The sequence below is a fragment of the Acomys russatus genome, chromosome 26 (assembly GCF_903995435.1).
Source record: "Acomys russatus chromosome 26, mAcoRus1.1, whole genome shotgun sequence".
Classification (NCBI taxonomy): domain Eukaryota; kingdom Metazoa; phylum Chordata; class Mammalia; order Rodentia; family Muridae; genus Acomys; species Acomys russatus.
The window spans coordinates 14,889,996-14,911,869 of record NC_067162.1 but is presented as its reverse complement, the minus strand read 5'-3'; the positions used below and the strand labels follow the sequence as shown (position 1 = coordinate 14,911,869).

At 38.8% G+C, this 21,874-nt stretch overlaps 1 protein-coding gene across 1 annotated transcript in view; it reads right to left on the bottom strand.

Annotated features, from left to right (window-relative positions):
- The window catches only part of Cyld (CYLD lysine 63 deubiquitinase), a 45,662-nt gene extending 24,201 nt beyond the window's left edge, over positions 1-21,461 (bottom strand). The window contains exons 1-4 of the mRNA XM_051169254.1: positions 21,297-21,461; positions 12,244-12,896; positions 10,823-11,125; positions 8,285-8,390 (exon numbers count right to left, since the gene is read on the bottom strand). Coding sequence (XP_051025211.1) covers positions 8,285-8,390; positions 10,823-11,125; positions 12,244-12,747 — 913 coding nt within the window. The 5' untranslated portion in view covers positions 12,748-12,896; positions 21,297-21,461. The remainder of the gene's footprint in view (positions 1-8,284; positions 8,391-10,822; positions 11,126-12,243; positions 12,897-21,296) is intronic.
- Between the last annotated feature and the right edge of the window lie 413 nt (positions 21,462-21,874).

Below are 21,874 nucleotides of genomic sequence, written 5' to 3'. Positions count from 1 at the left end.
TTTACTGCAAAAACCAGAATTTTTACATGCTGATGCGCCTGGAGAAATCTCTAAATGATGTGACATACTAAACATATTTGTGCCACTCTAGTGAGTATCTCAGATTAATTTCCCTTTAAACACACACACATTAAGAATAAAAGATGTGTATACAGACACACGTAAACAGGGAAAACACAGAATGACCCACAGATCATAATGCAGAAATCCAGAGACACACAACAGTAATTTTTTTTAAGAACGCACTCTAAGTTTCACTTCAAAGTACAGATACAAAAAATTTTGGCAAACTTCTTTTAGATTCAAAGATATTTCTAAACCCTAAAGCCTGGTAAGTTCATATGACATTCAAACACTGATCAAGTAAACAAAACATAAAAGAGTCAGGGTGAAGGCTTCCCCTGAGGAAGCTCAACAGCACACTCATGAAGTGCAACACAACGCTGAGGGGCCGTACCTGATAAAGCTGTTAGCAGCAAGAATGGTAGCCCCCACAGTCGAATATTGAGGACAGAAAGGAAAAATAGAAAAGTTTTTATATTTTAAATACAGAAAAGGCCGTCTAAAATAAAATAAAAAGGGGAGTCATATTGAATTAATTACATATAAATAATGCTTGATATCTTTTTCCATGGTTGGAGGAGGATAGATATATATATTAAACTATATATCTTTAATACCTCAAAATATAATAAATGAAATATGCAGTTATCATTTCAATTAAAGTTATACTGACTAACCATAATTTTAACAAATTATATAATAAAAGAAATACTAAAAATGCTTTTATAACATTACCATTCAGATATCTATGTCATCTACAACAGTTTTTTGGAGGAAAATTATAACTGTTTGTCATTGGAGAAAGGTTCCAAGTTATAGCATATGAACTGACTAAAGACAATTAATGCCCACTGTCAATTGTAACTAAGAGTGTGTAACTCCATCTGAAAAGAGATGTTTATAATCAAACATATATATATATATGTTGTTTATAATCCAAAATCACTTGGATCATAAAGCAAGTTAGACTTAGTGGCTTCAATTTGAAGAAAAGGTAAATATGATGTAGTAGACAAGAATAAATTTAACAGACAATTTTATAAGACTGAAATTATCTTTTTTTGGTTTTGGTTTCGGTTTTGGTTTTTTTGAGACAGGGTTTCTCTGTGTAGCCTTCGCTGTCCTGGACTCCCTTTGCAGACCAGGCTGGCCTCGAACTCACGGTGATCCGCCTGCCTCTGCCTCCCAAGTGCTGGGATTAAAGGCGTGCACCACCACGCCCAGTTTAAGACTGAAACTATCCTGATTAAAGATATTCAAGGAAATAGTAAATCCACTCAACAGCACACTAAAATGAACACAATAACCCTACTCATAATAACTAAAGGCTGAAACCAATCTATTCTATACAACAGATGAACTGATTGAGGTGCAAAAAAACTGTGAGGTAGAGATACAGGTCTGTAGTAGAGCAATTGCCAGCATACTCAGAGCCCTGGGTTCAACCCTACACCACAAGAAGATGAAAAACTTCTAAGGGATGATTTTTAGAGTTCACTGAAAATATGGTACTACATTTTTAGTACTACTTAGCAATAAAATGGAGCAAACTACTGCTATATACAACATGAACACTGCTGAGCAAAAAAAAAAATCAGACCTCAAGTATACATAATATACACGCATCAGGGCTGCATTCAAAATGATAGAACTGGGAACTTGATCATTATTCTTATGGTTCTGTAAGAAAATGAAAAGTCCTTTTGAAGATTCTTTGGCTCAAAATCATAGTAATAAAAGAGTGAACAAGTTATTCAAACAAAATGTCTATAAATTTGAATAGCCCATTAAACCAAGAGGGATTGTTTAAATGATGTATTTGTCCAATAACATCAGTCATGGAGCACAATTCAAACCCAATTGAGAATTTAACATGCACCCAAAAATGAGGACATTATGAAACCCAATGCCAGGCAATTATCGCAAAATCTCTATAAACGTGGATGACTAATCAGAAAAAAATATTTTAGATAATTGTAAATAACGGTATCTGTATGTGACCTAATAGGTAACATCAGAGTTGCCTGCTGAGCTCTGGTACTTCAAACAATCCTTCTTGTGGGCTCTAACTGTCTCCCATGACCAGAAGTCTTGACTCAGTATAGAAGAAATTCCAGAACAGACAAACTTGGAGAGACAGAAAGCAGATTCACAGTTGCCAGGGCCTAGAGGGAAGCTGCTACTGGGGATGGGTAAGCCAGTCCTTGAGCTAGATAAGAGCAATAGGCATACAATACTCTAAATGCACTTAACCCTGACTGATGAGTTATATTTTAATGGCGTAATGGTGGTGGCACATGAATTATATTTCATGTTTTAAAACTGAAAAATACTTCCAAATATAGAACTAAGTAAAAAGTTGTTGGATTTATTCCCCAAAGTGAACCATGTAAAGAAGATGAGAAGGCAAGGTTAAAACTAGGAGAAAATATTTGCAAATCATACTCAACAAAGGGGTAGTGTCTAGAATATATTTTTTTAAATTATAAAACTCAACAATAAAACCGCAAATTACTCAATTAGAACCTGGTCAAAGTAGATAAAAATATATTTTACTGAAGAATATAAGTATATAATTACATAAACATGTTCAGTATCATGAATTATCAAGGAAACAAAACTACAATGAGCTATCACCACATATTTCTCAGAATAGCTAACATCAAAAGCAGCTATGAGTATGTAGAAAGACTGGATTATTTGAATATTTCCAGTAGTCATGTGATACCATACATTCACTCTATAAAATGTTGTAGCAGTTTCTTTAGAAAGCTTACTGTAAGCCTGGTATGGTGGCAAACACCTGTAGTCACAGCACTCTGGGAGGCAGAGGCAAGTGGATCCCTGTGAGTTTGAAGCCAGCCTGGTCTACAAAGAGAGTCCAAGACAGCCAAGGCTACACAGAGACACCCTGTCTCAAAACCAACAAGCAAACAAACAAGTAAAAACAAAAAAATAAGAAGCTTACTGTAAAAAATAGTGATGCCCTATGTGGGTAGATCAAATTCCTCCCAGAAGCGATTGATTAAATGAAAATCCCAGTGCCAAGGGTGTGAGCTACATCCCTTTGAGAGACCACTTACATAACATGGCTACATCTCCAGAGAATAATGGGGAGACAAAAAGTCAATCAAAAACCCCCAAAACTATGTCCTATACAAATCCACTAACATATAACTGTTCTGAAATGGCAAACTCAGAGAAACAAAGAAGGGATTAGTGGCTGCAGATGCTCCCTCCCCCAGTAGCTATCAATGTCAACAGCGCTTCAGGTGGCTTCAGTGGTGGCATTTCATACCCACTACCCCCTCACTCCATGCTGGGATTTTGTCTGGCTTGAGGCTGCACAGGTCTTGTGCATGGTGACACAATTTGTGTGAGATTATATACATAACTACCCTGCAGTATGCAGAAAATTCTGTCTTCTTGAAGTCAACCTCTACTTCTGGTTCTTACAATCTTCCCACCTTCTCTTCGGCAAAGTTCCCTGAGCCTTGGTGGGAGGGGTGTAAGGTGTATGTTCCCACTTAGGGCTGACACTCCATAGTCTCTTACTCATTGCACCGTGACCAGCTGAGGGTCTCTGTGTTAACTGTCATCTATTGCAGGAAGAAGCTTCTCTGATGACAGTTGAGATACACTGTCCAACGCTATGCATCAATTATAGTGCAACAAAATGGTTACCTTTTTAAAGGACATGAACTATGCAACACACACACACACACACACACACACACACACACACACACACTGATCAAGAAGGATACAAAAAGACATTATCAGCTTCAGGAGGGAAAGGTCCCACTAAATAATTTCCTTTTAAAAATTCTGTGACTATGCATATACTGTGTAGTCTGAGTTGTTTTTAATTGTATTAAACTCTTAACCTTTACAAGTAAAAGGCAGAGACAGAGCTCAACAAGCAGAAATACTTTAGGGGTGTCACAAATTGTCATGCTTCATCCCAATTTTACAAACTTGAATGTGCTACATCAGATGTGTTAATACTTTGAGCCATCAGAAACAGCAGTGCAAAGAGGGACATATTTACAGCAGGCTGAAGCAAAGGTATTCAGACACAAGCGGTAAGAAACAGTTCACAGGACAGAATTCTTCCCAAATCTCGCCAACTGTTCAGCCGCTCCAAAAAGAATCTTTCCTACGTGCTGGAAATGTTAATTTTGTCCCACAAATGAAGGTAATTGGGCAAGAAAAAAATAAACTAAGGAACTAAAGGAGACACTGCCATGCTTTTTTCCCCCCAAGAAAGGACTGTTAATGATACAAAATAAAGATGAAGGCGTATGCAAATAAACTAAATTAATTTTTATCTAAACAACTTTACTTTTTAAAAGTCTATTTGCAAGCTTTATTTTGTTGGCAAATAAGTATAATTTATTGTATAAAAGCAGTATCATTCTTAATTATCTGCTATTCAAGGTTTATGAATATCAATAGTTTTGAAAAAGAAAAAGCATGCTTTCCCTTTCTCAATGCTGCTCTAAACCAGCAATGACGTTAAAGACAAGCAAGGATCCAGAAGATTCCTGGCAAGGGACTCCTAGGTCATGAAACTTATATGGTTTGCTGTTGTTGTTGTTGTTGTTTTGTTGTTGTTGTTGTTATTTTAATTCTATACCAGTGTTTAACTAAAATACAACTGAAATGTTTTTTAAGGTAAGTACTGCTAAAAAAAATTCCTTTTAAGGTTACACCCCATTTCCAGCACAAGGAAAATAAAAATGGTAGTTTGTTTTCTTCTCTCCTTCCCACTTCTTATGTACTACTGCAGAATCTAAGACCATTTTTATTTCAAACAAGTTTAGAGGTGGAATGTATATATACATATTATTCACATACATGCATATATATTGAAAACATCCAGCTGAAGAGCTGGAGTGGGAACATTTCAAGCCTTTATTCTACAGAAGAATGAAAACAGCACAACCAAGCCAGCATATGTGAGCTGCTTCCTTCTTTAACAGAAACACTAATGTAATGCTTCCCCCATCTTATAACTTCATATAGCATAATTCATTCAGCTATAAAGCATAAAACTCAAAGCAATGCAATTAAGATAACTAAAAATGACAGTTACATTCACTCAAAAATGTCATGGGTTTTAAGGTTTCAAAAGCACCATTGGGGGGGGGGGCTAGAGAGATGGCTCAGTGGTTAAGAGCACGACCTGCTCTTCCAAAGGTCCTGAGTTCAATTCCCAGCAACCACATGCTGGCTCACAACCATCTGTAATGTGATGGGGCGCCCTCTTCTGGCTTGCAGGAGTACATGCAAGCAGAGCACTTTATACATAACAATCAATAAATAAATCTTTAAAAAAAAAAAAAAAAAAAAGCACCATTGGGTAACCCATGAAAACTTTTTCTTAAAAAAGAAAATACCTAAACAAATTTTTTTGCCAACTGAAATGAAATTTCACTGGAGGATATGACTGCAGAGAAGCAGTATTACCCAGAATTGGTTCCTCTGCAAAAATTCACAAATAATGAAAGGAAAATTACATGAGCTTATTCTCAGCCACCTAGCAAGTTAGCATTATAAAATTAGCATAGCTCTCCAAATTTATTTAGGACAGGGCCTCTCAATTCAACTCTAATTTCTTGTGTGGCTGCTCAAATGTCTCCTGAAGAGGTCAGCTGGGACATGTGACTATGACGGGCCAGCGCGCCATTCTTCCTACCCTTTGTTTTACCATTCTCTAGCCTCAATACCATCAACCTAACCACAGATCCTGCTCATTTGTTGTCTATCTCCACTTATTAAAATGAGAGATCGCTGTGAGTTCGAGGCCAGCCTGGTCTACAAGGCAAGTCCAGGACAGCCAAGGCTAACACAGAGAGACCCTGTCTCGAAAAATCAAAAAGAGAGAGAGAGACAGAGACAGAGAGAGGGAGAGACGGGAGGGGGGGAGAGGGGTTCACACAAGAATTATTTTATTCTTAAAATCTGTATAGTTAACTTATCAGTGTGTGTGTGTGTGTGTGTGTGTGTGTGCGCGCGCGCGCGCGCTTGCGCGCCCATGTGCCATAACATGTATGTGGAGGTCAGAGAACAATCTGCAAGAGTCGCTCTTTCCTTCTACAAACAAGAGTTCCAGGAATCAGGTTTGAAGGCAAATGCCCTTACTCACTGAGCCATCTTGCTGTCCCTAATTATCACTTTTGTTCATTACTAGACTTGAACTTACAGCTTTGCTCGCAAGTGTTCTACCAAATGGGGACTCTTAGTCCCAAGAATTCTTACCTGCTTTGCTTCCTAAAATATCCACATCTAAAGAAGCCTGTGTAAGGGCTTACTACTATCTGAATGAATGATGCTTTATATGGCTGCTTTTTTTTTTTTTTAACAATAAGCACTCATTGTAACATTAAAAGTGTTTCAATTCATCAACATTCTAAACTATGCATAAAATAGGCATAAAAAGTAAATACCACTAAATAAAACATGAGCACGCATATATGCTTTCCCCTGAATGTAAACCATTTGTTTCTAAGAGGTTAGACAAGGAATTGGGACTGGGGATCCAGGAGGAGTTGGATGGGGTATTATAATCAAAATATATTATTGCATTATGAAAATTCACAAAGAATTAATAACAAATACATATTAAATCAAAAGTATGTCAGACTTTTTAAGAGCAAAACTGAAATAAAACTATCACATGAATCTCACGCCTCTTGCTGCACAACTAAAAGCTGTGTGGGACGCATACTCAAACTGTAAAACAAGAATTTATGACTTGACATCAACAGGGAGACAGGATGGGCAGAGTGCAGGCTAGGAGCCTTCGCTTTCCATTTCTATGAAACAAGAAATTCTGGACCTAAAATAAGCTATAGAAAGAAACTCAAAAGCATTTTGTGTCAACATTACCAATAAAGGAAAAAAAGTTTGCGGCTCATTTATGATTCTTGCTACAGTTAAATCATCTTTTATAGAACCAGGGACAAAATACATCTCCATAGAAACAATATTCTTAGGATGTGACACCAAGAATATGGTTTTCTATGCAGATTTTCTATGCAAGAGTACTCACAGAATACGGCATTTGTTGGGGGATTGAAGAAAAAATCAGGTTGATAATCAGGCAGGTTTGGACATAAACTTTAGCTTTGCCATTTACTTTCATTATAGACAATCTAAGTCTGATTTGAGCCACAGTTGATTTTGTTACTTTTGCTGTTTATTCTATTTCATGTTTTTAATCAACAAAAAAAACGTATTAAGACCTTTCTTATAAATGTGTTCAGAACATAAAGACAGCACAAACCATCTAATTCCAGGCCTGGCACACCCCAGCCTATGGTCTACCTGCAGATTTTGGACATTCTATTCAAGTTACAAAAACATCCCCATCTCTGAATGCCTCTGTTGGTTTTACTGCCCTAGCCAATTACTGGGGATTCCAACAGCAGGGGATGGAGTTGCTACCACTGTCAATTACCGCATAGCAGCCAAGGGAAATACTTATTTGAGGCAACACAAAAGGTTCTTAAGGGTTTTTTCTGGGTCGGGGGCATTGTTAGTGGTGGTAGTTTTCTCATTTGTTTGTTTTTAAGTTCAGAGGTTGTACCACAGCTCAATGGGAAAGTGTTTACCTCTTGTGCTATGTATACAAGACTTCGGGTCCCATTCCCAGCAATAAATGTATGTTCATTGCCTTTACCCACTGAGCCATCTTGCTGGCCCGAATTATTACTTTTGTAATAATATATATAATAGACAAAATTATAATAAAACTACATAATATTTCTGACTACAGTCATGGTTCATGATTAGCATTAATACCATCTTAAAACAAAAAGAACTTCAGCCACCATTTAACAAGAATCTTAAATCCATTGTGGAGTTTAGATGAGATAACCAATTTCTCTTTGCAGGGTTCTAGTTTCAACTCTTACTGTAATGGGTAACAGCTTTTTTTATTTTTAAATCTTTCAATTATAAGAAAGTATTTTTTTCTCTATTAGAATGTCTCAGAGAAGACAATGTAGGCAATAATGTATAAACTTCATTCCGTGCATACATACTTTTAGAAATAAACTTGTATTGCGTTTGTCTGGGGGTAAATAAAGCATATTAATGACAATGCTACAATATGAAAGCCAATTTCACAAGATCTATCTTAAAGCATGTATTTGCATTCTCATAACAAAATACACATTAGAAACTGTCTTCTGAACACACAGAAGACACATACCTGGGATGATGTCATTGATGTGCAGGAGAATTGTACTTTCAACACTTGCAAAACTACAAAGCTGTACTCCATCAAATCTTCCATCCCAGTTGCCAATAGGGTTATCCTAGAAATGCCATAAAAGTTACCCTTTAGGTCCTCCTCAATAAAATGAAAACACCAATATCTACATTTCTTTAAAAAGGATCATCTAAAATATTTCACATTGATAAATTTTAACTATTTTGCCTTTAAAAGAAGAAAGTCTATAAAGTAACAAAGTTTTACAATAAAAAATAATAATTAAGTTACAGCAAACACACAGGAAAATAATGAGACAAAAGTATTTTTCATACTTTAATTCACATTAATAACATCACCTGAGATTTAAAGAGGCATTGTTTGGATAAAAAAAAATCACTAGGAATGCATTATTTTGCCCAGATACCTACCCTGAAAAGTTACTCACACATTTACATCCCCTGGGCATTTTGTTCTCTGAATTACTATATGCTTTTCTGTAAGCAGAATGGTAGTTATTTCAGAATTCTTTGTCATTTGTGGTTATACAACTTTCCTCAACAATGAAGATTTTCTAAGTTACACAGATGAGACAGTGAAACATTGCTCTGAGCACCAGTGTGTGTGTAAAGTGTCCCTGGAAATAGAAAGGAATGAGAAAAGTTGCAGCTGATGAACTTTCTTCTCAAAAAACCTAATGGGAGCGTTTGGAACTGATGTTTGCATAAGTGACATGGTGATGGACAGACCATGGGTGGAGCTGGCAAGCAAGCCTCAAGACAGCCTGCCTGATCCCCTAGGCCACCATCAAAGAAGAGGACCCATACAGATCCTGCCACATTTAAAGCCTGGGCCAAAGAATCTATAGCAAGGGTAGACTGTATCCAAAGATTAATGGCCTTCTTTCTCCAACTTTCTCTTTACCCAGCCCACAACTTCTCCTCTGAAACACTGGTTCTTAATTACTAGCAATGCTGAAAGGCCATAGGTCGTACTGTGGCTCTAATTTCATATAGTAAGAGTCTGGCAAATTCTTATTTTGTACCTAACTAATGAGTATCTAACACACTTTCTAAGCACAAGGTTATAGGGACAGGCTAGACATTCATGCCCTACCATCTCTTCAGAGTGTTTCTGAAAAGGTAAAAATGATTGCTAAAAAATACCTCACCGTGTGAGTCCACTGCTCATGCCCTCTCCTAATACACCCTGGTGTTGATAATTATAAAGGAAGCTCTATCCATAATGAAATTTTGCCCATACCACAGGTGTGTTGGAATGTGGGAAAGATTAAGCTTTGTCATAGGTGGGAGCAGTCTTGGTGGGCTTTACCCTTGGGGCACCCCATGAATACCTTGTGACAGACTGAGTGGAGCCATCCTGGGTCTGGAATTCAGGAAGCAGACCCGGGAACCCCACCTGGACTATTGTCTTTCTAATGGACCCTCACCGGGAGAAGGAGCCTGTCCTTCCCACGTGACTCAGGCAGTTGGGGAAGAGAGAATAACAAAGTCGGCTGCAGAGAGAGCATGCGGGGGCAGCGGACCAGCTGGACCAGCACGCAGGCCAGAGAGACACCTAAGGACCCGTCCCGTGGAACGGCTACCGGAAGGTTCACTCTTTTGTCCCTTTAACCTTTTTCCTTCTTGTATAAGCTAGTTGGGTTGTATAATAAAGTTTAATTGCTAAGAAACAGAGTCAACATTGGAATGTATCTATTATTAATGAGTATGAGTAATAAAAATGAGGTGATACCATATAACCTCCCTTCTGAGGTACCTACAACAGGCAAATTCCTAGACTGTGGTTAACAGGCATGGGCAGGATTTATTTAATAAGACCAGAACTCAGCATGAGATGATGAAAAGGCTCTGCAGACAGACAGTGGAGAAGGCATAATGAGAATATAGCAGATGCCACTGAACTCACTTTAACCATGGTTAAGGTACAAACTTTCTTATTTATATGTATACATTTTACCACAATAATAAAAGTTTTAAACAGCACAAATCCTGCAGGAATACTCCATCTATTTAAAAGCAGTGTAGTTCTTTTCCTTAGTATTTTCTATTAATGACTTTTTACATTCATTATCAGAAAAATCAATAAAGCATTATCAAATATGCACAAAAAGCACAAAAAAACTTTTTAAATTAAAGGAAAATATAACATCATATGATTTACACATCATATAGTCTTATATGACAAGCCCAACATATTTGGGCTAGGTCAGGGACGTGTCGGTTTGTCTTATTGGTTCAATTTGGTTTGGTTTTTGCTTTTGTCTACTGCCCAATTATAATAATGAGAGCATTTAAAGAAGAGCATTTCCCCAGACTATTAAAACTGGAAAAAATGTAGTAGATGCATTCTGTATCTACTCACATATCCTACTTCAATGTTTCTGTAACAAAGAAAAACTGGACTGTCTCCTTTAAAGTACTATAATGTAGTCCGTTTTAAGGATTCAATTTATACCTAAAATGGTAATGCAATTAATACATGTATTTGCAATAATACAATCCAAAATTTCCTTACCATGTCCACACCAACAAAATATCCTAGACTCTCTTTTCCTGGTAAAACATCACAGAAGATTACTGTTCCAGATTCTATACTTTCTCCAACCTTCAAGGAAACTCTGGAATTTATTTCCAAAGGAGGAGGTTCAACCTGCATTGTATCCCCTGGGCCTGCAAAATCACTTTCCAATCCATTGTCATCATCTTCTATGAGTTCCAGCTTGTCCAGCGCAACAAACACGCCACAGTCCTCATCACACTGGAACAGCTGCTTCCCTTGATACACCCCATCAGTGAAGCCTTGGCCACGGCCTTCTTCCTGGTTTTGAGTTTTGTGTTTTAAGAGAAATGTAGAAAAAGTATCCATTAAAGAGATTTCTGGACAATTACCTTAGGAAAACCTTAAATTACACACATAATAAGAAATATGACTAGCAGTTGCAGTTGGGTTTAGGTTATTTCACAAAGAGAGAAGCTGAATCTGATTGTGAAACTACATCATAATTTCAAATCATAATTCTTCTGTGAAAGAGTTAGACTGAAACTACCATGATTTTTGTCATTCTACATTAAACAAAAGAGCTCATTTACTAAGAGCAAACTGTATGCCATCCACTGTATTAAACCCTGTATCAATGTACCCTAGAAACACTCCAAGTCATGTAAGGACGTCACAGATGAGAAGCAGATTAGGAGAACTTGATGTAAGCTAGTTTAATAGCCTGGCAACGTGTGTGTGTTTATGTGTGTGTGTGTGCGCACGCGCGCGTGCACTGTGCACGTGACCACATGACACACACACACACACACATCGTAACTGGCTGTCAAACCTAATTATCTCACTGCTTGAAAAATCAAATCAAGAAGTGAACAAAGCATAAAATTCTACTCACAAGAATTTCAGAGTGTGGCATTGCTGAGAACCAATATTCAGAATTCTTAGGTATGTTTCCAACAGAAATAAATTCCAGGGCAGTTTATACAAATCAGGGATAAGTAAGTATAAACAAACTGAAATTGCTGCAACATACTTTAAGAACCCTGCAGATGATGTCACACTTTGAAGAAATTACAATTGGTACAGCTAACCTTTAATGTAGATAACTTAAAACTTCTTAGATATGAAAGCCCAGAATAATGACTTATATATTCCTACTACAAGAGACAATTTTTTTAAATTTTCAAGCATTGTCTTTATATCCTCTCATTTTATCACTTAATACATTTGAGGGCTAAGATACAGCTCAGTGGCAGAGGGTCCTGGGGTCCATCCTGAGAACTTCACTAAAAAAAAAAAAAACCACAAATCCTAAGGATCATAAATATAAAAAAATATATACATGTAAAGGGAGAAGATGTGTGTATGCTTGTGTGTGTGCGCATACACACACACACACACAGACACACAAAACCACTAAAATATCTTATCAAACTTACCAGCAGTTCTACTCCAAAGAAAATCCCCGACACCGTCCTCTCCGCTAATAAAGGTCCTCTGAAGCGTACAACTCCTGGAAACTTCTCTTCCCCAGATCGCAGCTGTACTTTCACAGGACTGCCCACATCTACCTGAAGGCCTTTACTTAGTCGGAGTCTGTTTCTAAACAGGCTGAGCCTCTCCTCACAGTTGGTGATTGCCAGTAGTAACTCTGTGAATTTCTCATTTATTTCTACAACATCCTTCTCATCAACAAACAGAACGGCATGCGGTTGCTCCAAGATTTTTAATCCAATTTGGTTTTTCTTGCTTTTTGCAGAAGGAGCTCTCGAATGCCCCACAGAGCGGTCTTGGATGTACTGTCCTATGCTCCCTTTGGGCACTTTTAGGAGCTTCTGTGTTTGTTTGTCTGTTACACTACATTCTTGAAGAAGCAAATAGAAAATCCGTTCTTCCCAGTATGGTGAAGTAACTTTCTCTTGGCTCCAGAGGCCTGAACTCATTGTGGCAGTAACTTCAGAACATCCACTCACAAGAAGGAAGCACTAGTGAATCTGTCATAAAACCCAAACAATGGAACTCACTGGAAGTCCCAAAGCAAGCGTTTAGCAACCTGGTGTCCATGCTGTAAAAAGACAGCAATTCAAAGTGCCTGGCAAACAAGCAAAACAAACTTTAGACTCCATTCATACGACCTTAAATTAAAGCTAAATAACATACAATTGTGTCCACTGTAACTGCATTTTTAAGAAATCCAGTAACAAAGCATCCACAGACAATAAAAATAACAACTGTTTCAAAAGTATAAAATTAGAATCTAACAAAAACTTTAAGGTTACCCTTCATATACAGACTCAGATTTTCTTCTCCTCCCCTCCTGCCCCCCCCCTTTTGTTCTTCTTTTGAAACAAGGTTTCTCTGTGTAGCCCTAGCTGTCCTAGAACTGCCTCTGTAGACCAGGCTGATCTCAAACTCAGAGATCTGTCTGCCTCTGTCTCCTGAGTACTGAAATTAAAAGCAAACGCCACCACTGCCCAACTGAAATTTTTTTTTTAAACTTTACAAAGTAGCATTTCTGTCTTACGTGAACTGATAAGACACAGTATTTGAGAAAACACACATAATCTTATTAATTAAAAAGGCTATTATTTCCAAACATGTAACTTAAGTAGAAAGTTATACATTACAGTATTAAACATCTTTTATCAATAAAAATATGACAATATTAAATCCTGAAACTTCATCTACAATTCATTTATCTATATGCTTTATTTTGATAATGGTACATTATCTGACTCAATTTAAATTTTATATGTTTTATTTTTATTTGCATGTATATATGCTGTATCCATGTGATTATATGGTACATGTGTGTAGGTACTCAGGAGGTCAGAAGAGGTAGGCGTGGATCCTCTGGAGCTGAATTATAGGCAGTTGTGAGCCATCCATTATGGGTGCAAGGTACTGAATTCAAGTACTCTGTAAGAACAGAACACTCTTAACTACTAACCATCTCTTTAGCTCCTCAATTTCATTTTCATAATCTTGTACATTTTGTGCTTAGTCAGGGAGATGTAAACGATATTAATTATAACTATTTAATTTCTTATAATCATAAATATTAAATATTATAATCTGAGTATATAAAGAATATTTTTAAATGGTTTGTAGCATCAAAATTTGGACTATGTAATAATGACAGATTAGATACAGTAATACTGATATATTTATATCTATAAATTGTGGGGTTTATGCCACAGTTATAACTATGTATAAAAGGAAAGAATATACAAGTGATTATTTTCCAGCTTCAATTTTTACATTTAAAACTATTACTAAAATAATTCTAGAGCCTAATTTTAAAGCCTACTTTAACTGATTAGTTAAAAGAATACAATTTCAAATGTTGTATATGACAAGCCAACATCATGCTAAATAGAGAAAAACATGAAGGAATCCCTCTAAAATCAGGAGCAAGGCAAAGTTATCCACTCCTGCTACACATGAATACCACAGTTCACATGTACAGGTACAAGGACAACATGTAGGAATTGGTCCTCTCTATCCACCATGTAAGCTCTAGAAATCGAACTCAGCTCACCAGGCTTGAGAGCAAGCACCTTTTTTCCCATTTATTTATTTATTCATTCCTTCCTTCATTCATTCATTCTACACCTCAATTGTTATCCCATCCTTTCTATCCTCCCATTCCTCCCTCCCTCCCACTTTCACCCTATTCCCCTCCTCTATGACTGTGACTGAGGGGGACCTCCTCCCCTTGTATATGATCATAGGGTATAAAGTCTCTTCTTGGTAGCCTGCTATCCTTCCCCTGAGTGCCACCGGGCCTCCCCATCCAGGGGACGTGGTCAAATATGGGGCACCAGAGTTCACGTGAAAGTCAGTCCCCACTCTTTACTCATCTGTGGAGAGTGTCCTGTCCATTGGCTAGATCTGGGTAGGGGTTCAATGTTTACTGACAGCAAGCACCTTTACCTGCTAAGCCATCTTGCCAGAACAAAATCTACTATTTGGTAAGGCAATTTAAAAAGAAACTTAGAGTTAGAATGGAGATATCCTGCTTGGCTAGATAGTGCTGATCCTTAAAGCCATGGTTATTAAACAAAAATCACAGGGCCAGGTATGTGATACTTCCTTATGAATTGTCAGTTCAGGGAGGTCCCAAAGGCCTACCAGACAATACAGACTCTTGTCAGTCTTGTTTATTGCCCATCAGAAACAGATGATAAGATTCTATTGCTAAAGACACCACATCCCTTAGCTGTAAGATAATAGAGAAATCAAACTAGACCTGGGACGGACACTTCCTGCTGATTAGCCTTCACAATGCTAAAAGGTGTTATGTAGGCTGCTGGGTAGAACAGGACATCAGTGGTCTTACCCAGCTGTGAACCCTATGAACTACAATACTAACCCAGAAGGCAAGACATGTACACTAGTGGCATGACTATGATAGGATCAACAACCACACTCTACTCGATCTGAGGTCTACTCTGCATGCCAGGTACTATAAACCAGTTCAGAAATCCGTGGCTTAGGGTGTAACTTACAACTGTTGTTTACCTAAATTGGCATGGTGTCCAACTGACTTCTAAACATCTCTGGTTATTCCCACAGACAAATGTTACCCTCCACCTCAATCAGATAGCTTCTCTCTACAATGATCAGTGGTGAATGCAGAGAATCTTGGCTGCCCGAGGTGCTGAGAAAAGATGGCATCTGAGTGCTCAGCTCTAAACAGAACATTTGTACTACTCTCCCTAAGGTTCAAGGAATGTTACAAAACGGGGTAGGATTGGGGGTGGAGAATATGAAAGCTGGAAGATAAAGAAAGGAGGAGCAAAACACTTTCTTCTGGCCATAACATAGCCACTGTGATCATGAACTCATGGCAGCTGTGGTTGTCTGCACTGAACTCATAAAAGACTGGACATGTCAATAACTAGTCATGGATTAAATAGGGGTTCATGAGACCTTACCCATCCTTGCTAAACTATTGGCTACAGGAGGATTCTGGGAGTAAGAACGTCATCATCTTTATATATGTATCCACTATTGAGCCCAAGTAGGCTCAACAGGTGGCCATCATTAAGCTCAATGGGTCACAAAAGGAAAAAAGACATGAATGTGGTAAAGGGACCTATAGGGAGGGAGGATGACAGGGATGGAAGGAAATGATAACCAAAATATATTACATACATATATGAATCCTATGAATTACAATACTAACTCAGAAGAAGCAAAGCACGCCCACTAGTGGCACAACTGTGATGGGATCAACCAACCACGCTCTACTGGATCTGAGGCCTGCTCTGCTAGAGGAAATCCATGCCAGGTATTATAAACCAGTTCAGAAATCCATGGCGTAGGGGCTAACTGCCAAAGCACATATTTTTAAAAACACAGTTAGATTATTTCAAATTAAGGGCTTCATTATTTGTCTTTCTAAAAAGAACAGTTTCTATGCATCTCTGTCATAAGAATGTGGCTACTCCATTCCTAAATACAGTACTTGTTTCATCCTTCTTTAAGACGGAGGTATCCATCTCCAGCCCTGAGGCTAAAGGCGGCAATTAATAAAATGATCATATGTACTCATTTTATTCTTGCAATTCAAATCAAATACACTTAAAACTAAAGTATCGAACTGTATTGTTTGACTCAATGATGAAACAACCTGACTATTCCACACACAGAGTAACGTATCTCTTAGAAAACACTATTAGGTGATAAGTATTCCATCACAGTAACATTTGCAGGAGTCTGTCCCTTTGCAAGCCCAAATGAGAGACTCGGGTCACCCAAAACAGGCTAAGGTAGGCACTCCTCCAAGCCATCATCATTTAAAGCCTCTGCACATTTGATGAGGATGAAGGCAGTGGCAGTATGAGCTTCTCTTTCTGCTTCCTTCTGTAATATGCTCTTTAATTCCACTTGAGGGCACTGTCTACTTCAACAGAAATAGAATCAATTTATATCTGGCACTTACATAATACACCTGTGGACATCTCATTCTTAGCCCCACATAAACAAAATCCCTCAAATGAGCATCCAAGAAGCTATACAACCCCTCACTGTGGCTCTGTGCCTCTGAGGCACCAAGACAAAGTGTTTGGGTTTTTTACTAAAATGCTATTAATATGTCAGCATTTTTCAAAAAAATACTTTTTCTTGATTACTTAAGTTATCATTAGGAATATAAATTATTATGAGTGAGTCTCAACATAGAAGGATGCTTACTCTTTATTAAAAAGCTTCTCATCCTGTCCTCTGGCTTTCTTGCCTGTTTTCTATAAATCACAGTATGTACTTATATGTCCCTCTTGCAATCAGCCATTTCTGTGAGTTTCAGTCTGCCTCTGACTCTTTTTAGGGCCTTCTTGCTTCCCAATTAACTGTTTCTGATCAGTTCTAGGAAGTGAAGTGATGAGCTATTTTTGTGTGTCTGAAAAAGCAAGAAACAAAAATAAAGAGGAATAGACAAATTTCTAGACAGGTCATGAAGAATAAGGTGCATAAGGCCTTATTACAAAGATATTGTTGAGACTGCTCCCCGGGGCTGAGGTAGGAAAAAGGGAGTGAGTGGTTGTTTGGGATCTCTCTAAAATGCATTTCAAACTTTTGGGCCAAAAACATATTATAGCTATTTTATTTTTAAAATAAATCCTTTCTATTTCTAAAATTTTCTAAAACTGAGTATCTTTAGATAGTAGGTTGGAAATTGCCTACTCTGTTGGTTCTCTAACAATTGTTGTTAACTTTTTGTTAATTGTCATTTTTTTAATTTGTTAAGTGTTGTTAATAGTTCTCTAACTTAACAACTAATGACACAATTTGAAATTTAAAAAAACCATTGGTGTTAATGAAACATTATCAAAGCAAAACAAATTCTTTTGCAACTCATTAATGGAGGTAAGTCTACATTTTGTAAAAAATTATATAGCTCATGGCAATAAACAGAAGTTTTTAAGCACTTTTTAAAGTGAGCTAGACAAAGAAAGATAAATGTCTGTCAACTTGTTACACAAGTGAACCTAGGTTTATACTCAGTAACAGGTCACAGATAACTAGAATAGTTAAAGCAAATATTACAAAATATTTTTTCAGGTATTATTCAAATATAAGAAACATGCACTGCCTTCCCACTTTTAGAAGGAATATATTAAGAACAGGTTTGAGTGGGTTGGAGAGATGGCTCAGCAGTTAAGAGCACTGACTGCTCTTCCAGAGGACCCAGGTTCAATTCCCAGCACTCACATTACAGTTCACAACTGCCTATAACTCCAGGATCTGACACCCTCACAATAGACATACATGCAGGCAAAATACCAATGCACATAAGAATAAATAAATTATATGTTAAAAGAAAAATAGGTTTGAAACACATTAAAATTAATTTCTTTTATTGCAAATAATAAAATGCATGGAGATCTGAGTCTCTTTCTAGACACATCCCTGATGTTAAACCAAATGATCATTTATCATCTCAAAATATTAGCAATTACAACAGGCATGCACTAACACATCTTTCCTCCTGCTAACGTAATGAATATGATGCCAACATTCTCATTCCACTGGGATCTGCACAGCAGTTAAATAAAGCCTTATAACCACAAGCAATAAAAGCTGCCTCAAAAAGAAACATCAAAATCACATTGTGAATTCTTTCTACATCAGGGTTTATGCTCTGACACAGTCAGGGTTAAACACTGAAAACAACATCTTTAAGGTGTCGTGACTGCTCTCCACCCACTCGGCTTCTGCCTGAAGTACAGGTCACCACTGCTATAATATAGCAAGTTCACAGTGAAGAGGCAGGTTAGTGTGAAGGGAGACCACTGTGAAGACAAGTCTATCACAAACAACTCATCTGGATACTAGGTAACAGTAATTGTGTATATTTTGCTAAGTTCTCAAGTACTGAATGAAGAGTAGCAAAGAGCTGGAACACAGCAGTATGGCCTCAAACAAGGATGACCAGAGGCCTTTCTTTTGAGGGCACTGGAGACAAAGGAATAAGAAAGAATCTTAGAGATCTCAAATCCTTATCTGTTTATATGAGCTTGTTGATAAACTGAATGCTAACTAAAGGAGAGTTTCATTATATTAAGATAAAAATCACTAAACTAAATGAGGGTTGAAAAAAACAAATGTTGACCAATTTACAATGAATGAAATAAAAAGATGATCAAGATGTAAGTTCTACAACATGTATTAAAGATCAGAACTACCAAATTGTAAAATCACAGTACAAATGGTCATTAGCTACATAAAAATGGTAACTGTTAACTTTCCTAGGCTGTAAGACATCTTGATGATCAAGTGATCAGGTCGTACCATCCCTAAGAACCTCACAGGTGTAATTCAAGAACTTCTAGCATCTTCTGAGGTGGCCTCCTTGTTCTAAAATACAAGAAGCATTCTAAATCAGCACTGAAATTACAATACTAAATACTGCCCAGATTACAAATGGTGAAGAGGTAAAGAGGCTGGCACGGATACTCACGGAAAAAGACACATCTTTTTTCAAGTGCTTCAAGTCAGTTAGAATGACTATTTTAAGAAAAAAACCAACTCTGATTAAAAGAACAAGTCATTACATGTCCAAAAAGTACATAGAAATACAGAGATTTCAAGACCACAAGAAATTGTGACACAAGGACACAGTCCCTAAAACAAGCAGGTCTTACAAGATTTAAAAAAAAAAAAAAGTCTGGCTCTTGCATCTGCAGTCACATCAGGAGGACAAAAACAACACTGTTTCTTGTGAGTTAACCCTACCCACTGTACCCTAACACCATGACTCCCCCCACTCCTTGTCTGTCCAGGACATAGACCACAAAGCCTGACTAGCTTAGGTGGTAACTGTGAAAGCCAAAATGCCATTTCCTTGTGCTATTTAAGTGACTAGAAGTTTCTATTACATTAAAAATAAGACTCAAGAAACAAGAAACATGACTCTTGTCTAAAATATCATTAAGTCTCTGGATTAAAATAATTACAATCAATTTTATACTATGCTACCACATATATAAGTAGAGATAAGAAAGGAGAAATGGCACAGTTATGAAACCAAGCTGTTTTGAGCTCCATTTGAAACTGACTTCCTAGAGCCTCACACTACCTATCAAATGTTAAAAATAAATAAATAAACCAAGAAATTTAAGAGCATAGCATACAAACCAGGAACAAGATACTAGTGTAGTTTGATGAACAGGATAATTACTGCCCCCTCTTTGTTCACGTATTAAAGACTTCCTTAAAGTGCTTAACCAGAGTTTAGGTTATCTTCTGTTTGATATGCTATTTTACATAACAAGTTTCTAGTCTTATTAGCTCATCTCAAAAGTTTACCACTCCAAACAAGGCTTTCTTTTCAAGAATACGTTAAAATTTTCGCAGCAGAACATTAGAGGATGTTCTGGGTACTGTCAACATTCAAATTACACGAACTTCACTAAGAATTTCCAGCAGATCAATTTTCTCTTAATACTGTTCTAGTGCAAATCCACCCACTTCCCAGTGGGGAGTGGCAGGCTAAATTCTTGGGGCCATTCAACCTACTTGAGGTATGAGGGGGTGTGCAGGAGACTGATGCTTGAATGCAGGCATTCTCCTCTGGTGCCAATGATTACAAAAAATGAACAATCTTATTAAGATTCTCTGATTAGTCCCAACTTAAAAAAAAACAAAACAAACAAACAACAAAAAAAACCAAGGTATGAATGACCGCTCCTCTAAGGAGACAACTTTCCAGGGAAAATGAGAGAGAGGAAGGCAGCGGGGATGGTGGGGGTTGGGAGATTGCAAGGCTTGATGGCTGGAAGATGACAAACCCCTAAAACATGCAAATGCCAAGGGGTGGAATAGAAAAGAACGCCAAGGGCATGAATAGCCTGGCAGCCGACCCAGCTGAACTCAACTCAAGATCATGATCCTTCAGGGCTTCGCCATGCTCCTCCAAGACCGACCATGATTATAAAAGGAAAAGAGGATTACCTGTCTCACCAGGGCACACCTTCCAACTACACAACTGTGCAAAACCATCCTCCCACCCCTAGACCAGGGAAACTGAAAGAAAAGGTAGAACACGCCATTAGCCAGGCCAGGCTGCTCTTCCGGAAGCGGAGCCACCAACACCCCCCATCCCCCCCCCCGAAAACAGCACAGGCGTGAGGTACCCTAACCCGGGGCTTTCCGTGCCTCCTTGCAGCCCCTGAGAGCAAGCCAGGGTCCTGGCCTCAGTTTCCCCATCTGTCAACGACGGCGGGCCAAAGAGGAAGACTGAGTCCTGCGCTGCTCCTACCCAAGCCCCTCTGGTTTCTGGAGTCCCGCGACTCCCGAGCCCTCCGGGAGCCTGAAAAGGGGGAAGGAGTGGGGAGCAGCCGCAGCTGACGTCAAAAGCTCGGCGGCCCGGGGCAGCTAACGGGCGGGCGCTGAGGCCCGACGGTCGCCTCCAAGGCTCAGGGAGCCCGAAGCAGGGCAGGAACGCCAGAGACCTAGCCTCAGCCGCTCGGTCGCGCACACTCACCCGCCTCAGCTTCCGCTCGGCGACCGGGTCCCGGCTTCACGGCCGGCGTCCCGGACCAGCCCGGTGCCCCACACCCACAACCTCAGTATTTACCTCAGTCGGACGGGCCCCCGCGCAGCCGAACCTGCTACCTGGGCCCGCCCCCACCTGCCCCGCCTCCGAACCGCCCGCAGGGAGGGAGGAGCGGGGGGCGGAGAGGGAAGAACCCGCGTTAGCCAATCGCATCAAGAGATTTGTCCCTGCGCGCGCTCTGATTGGGTCTGCCTGTAACAGACCTTCCTCCAATGGCTGCCGGCGCGGCGCCGGCCGAAGGGACTTTCCGCTCGGTCAAGCTCGGTGGAGCCAAAGGGAAAGCGAAGGGGCGGAACAGAGGGGAAAGGATGGGGGCGAGGAGCGATGGCTGATTGGACGAAAGGCTGAGGGTTCCACGTCACCATTGGCTGAAACCAGACCTGGGCGGGGCGCTGTGCTCCCAGCTCCACCTCCCTTGCTTGGGTCTTGGCTCTTGCCTTAGCTGTCAAAACTGGGGTGGGAAGCGATCCAGAGGAGAACTGAGAATAGTTTTTCAGGATTCCATG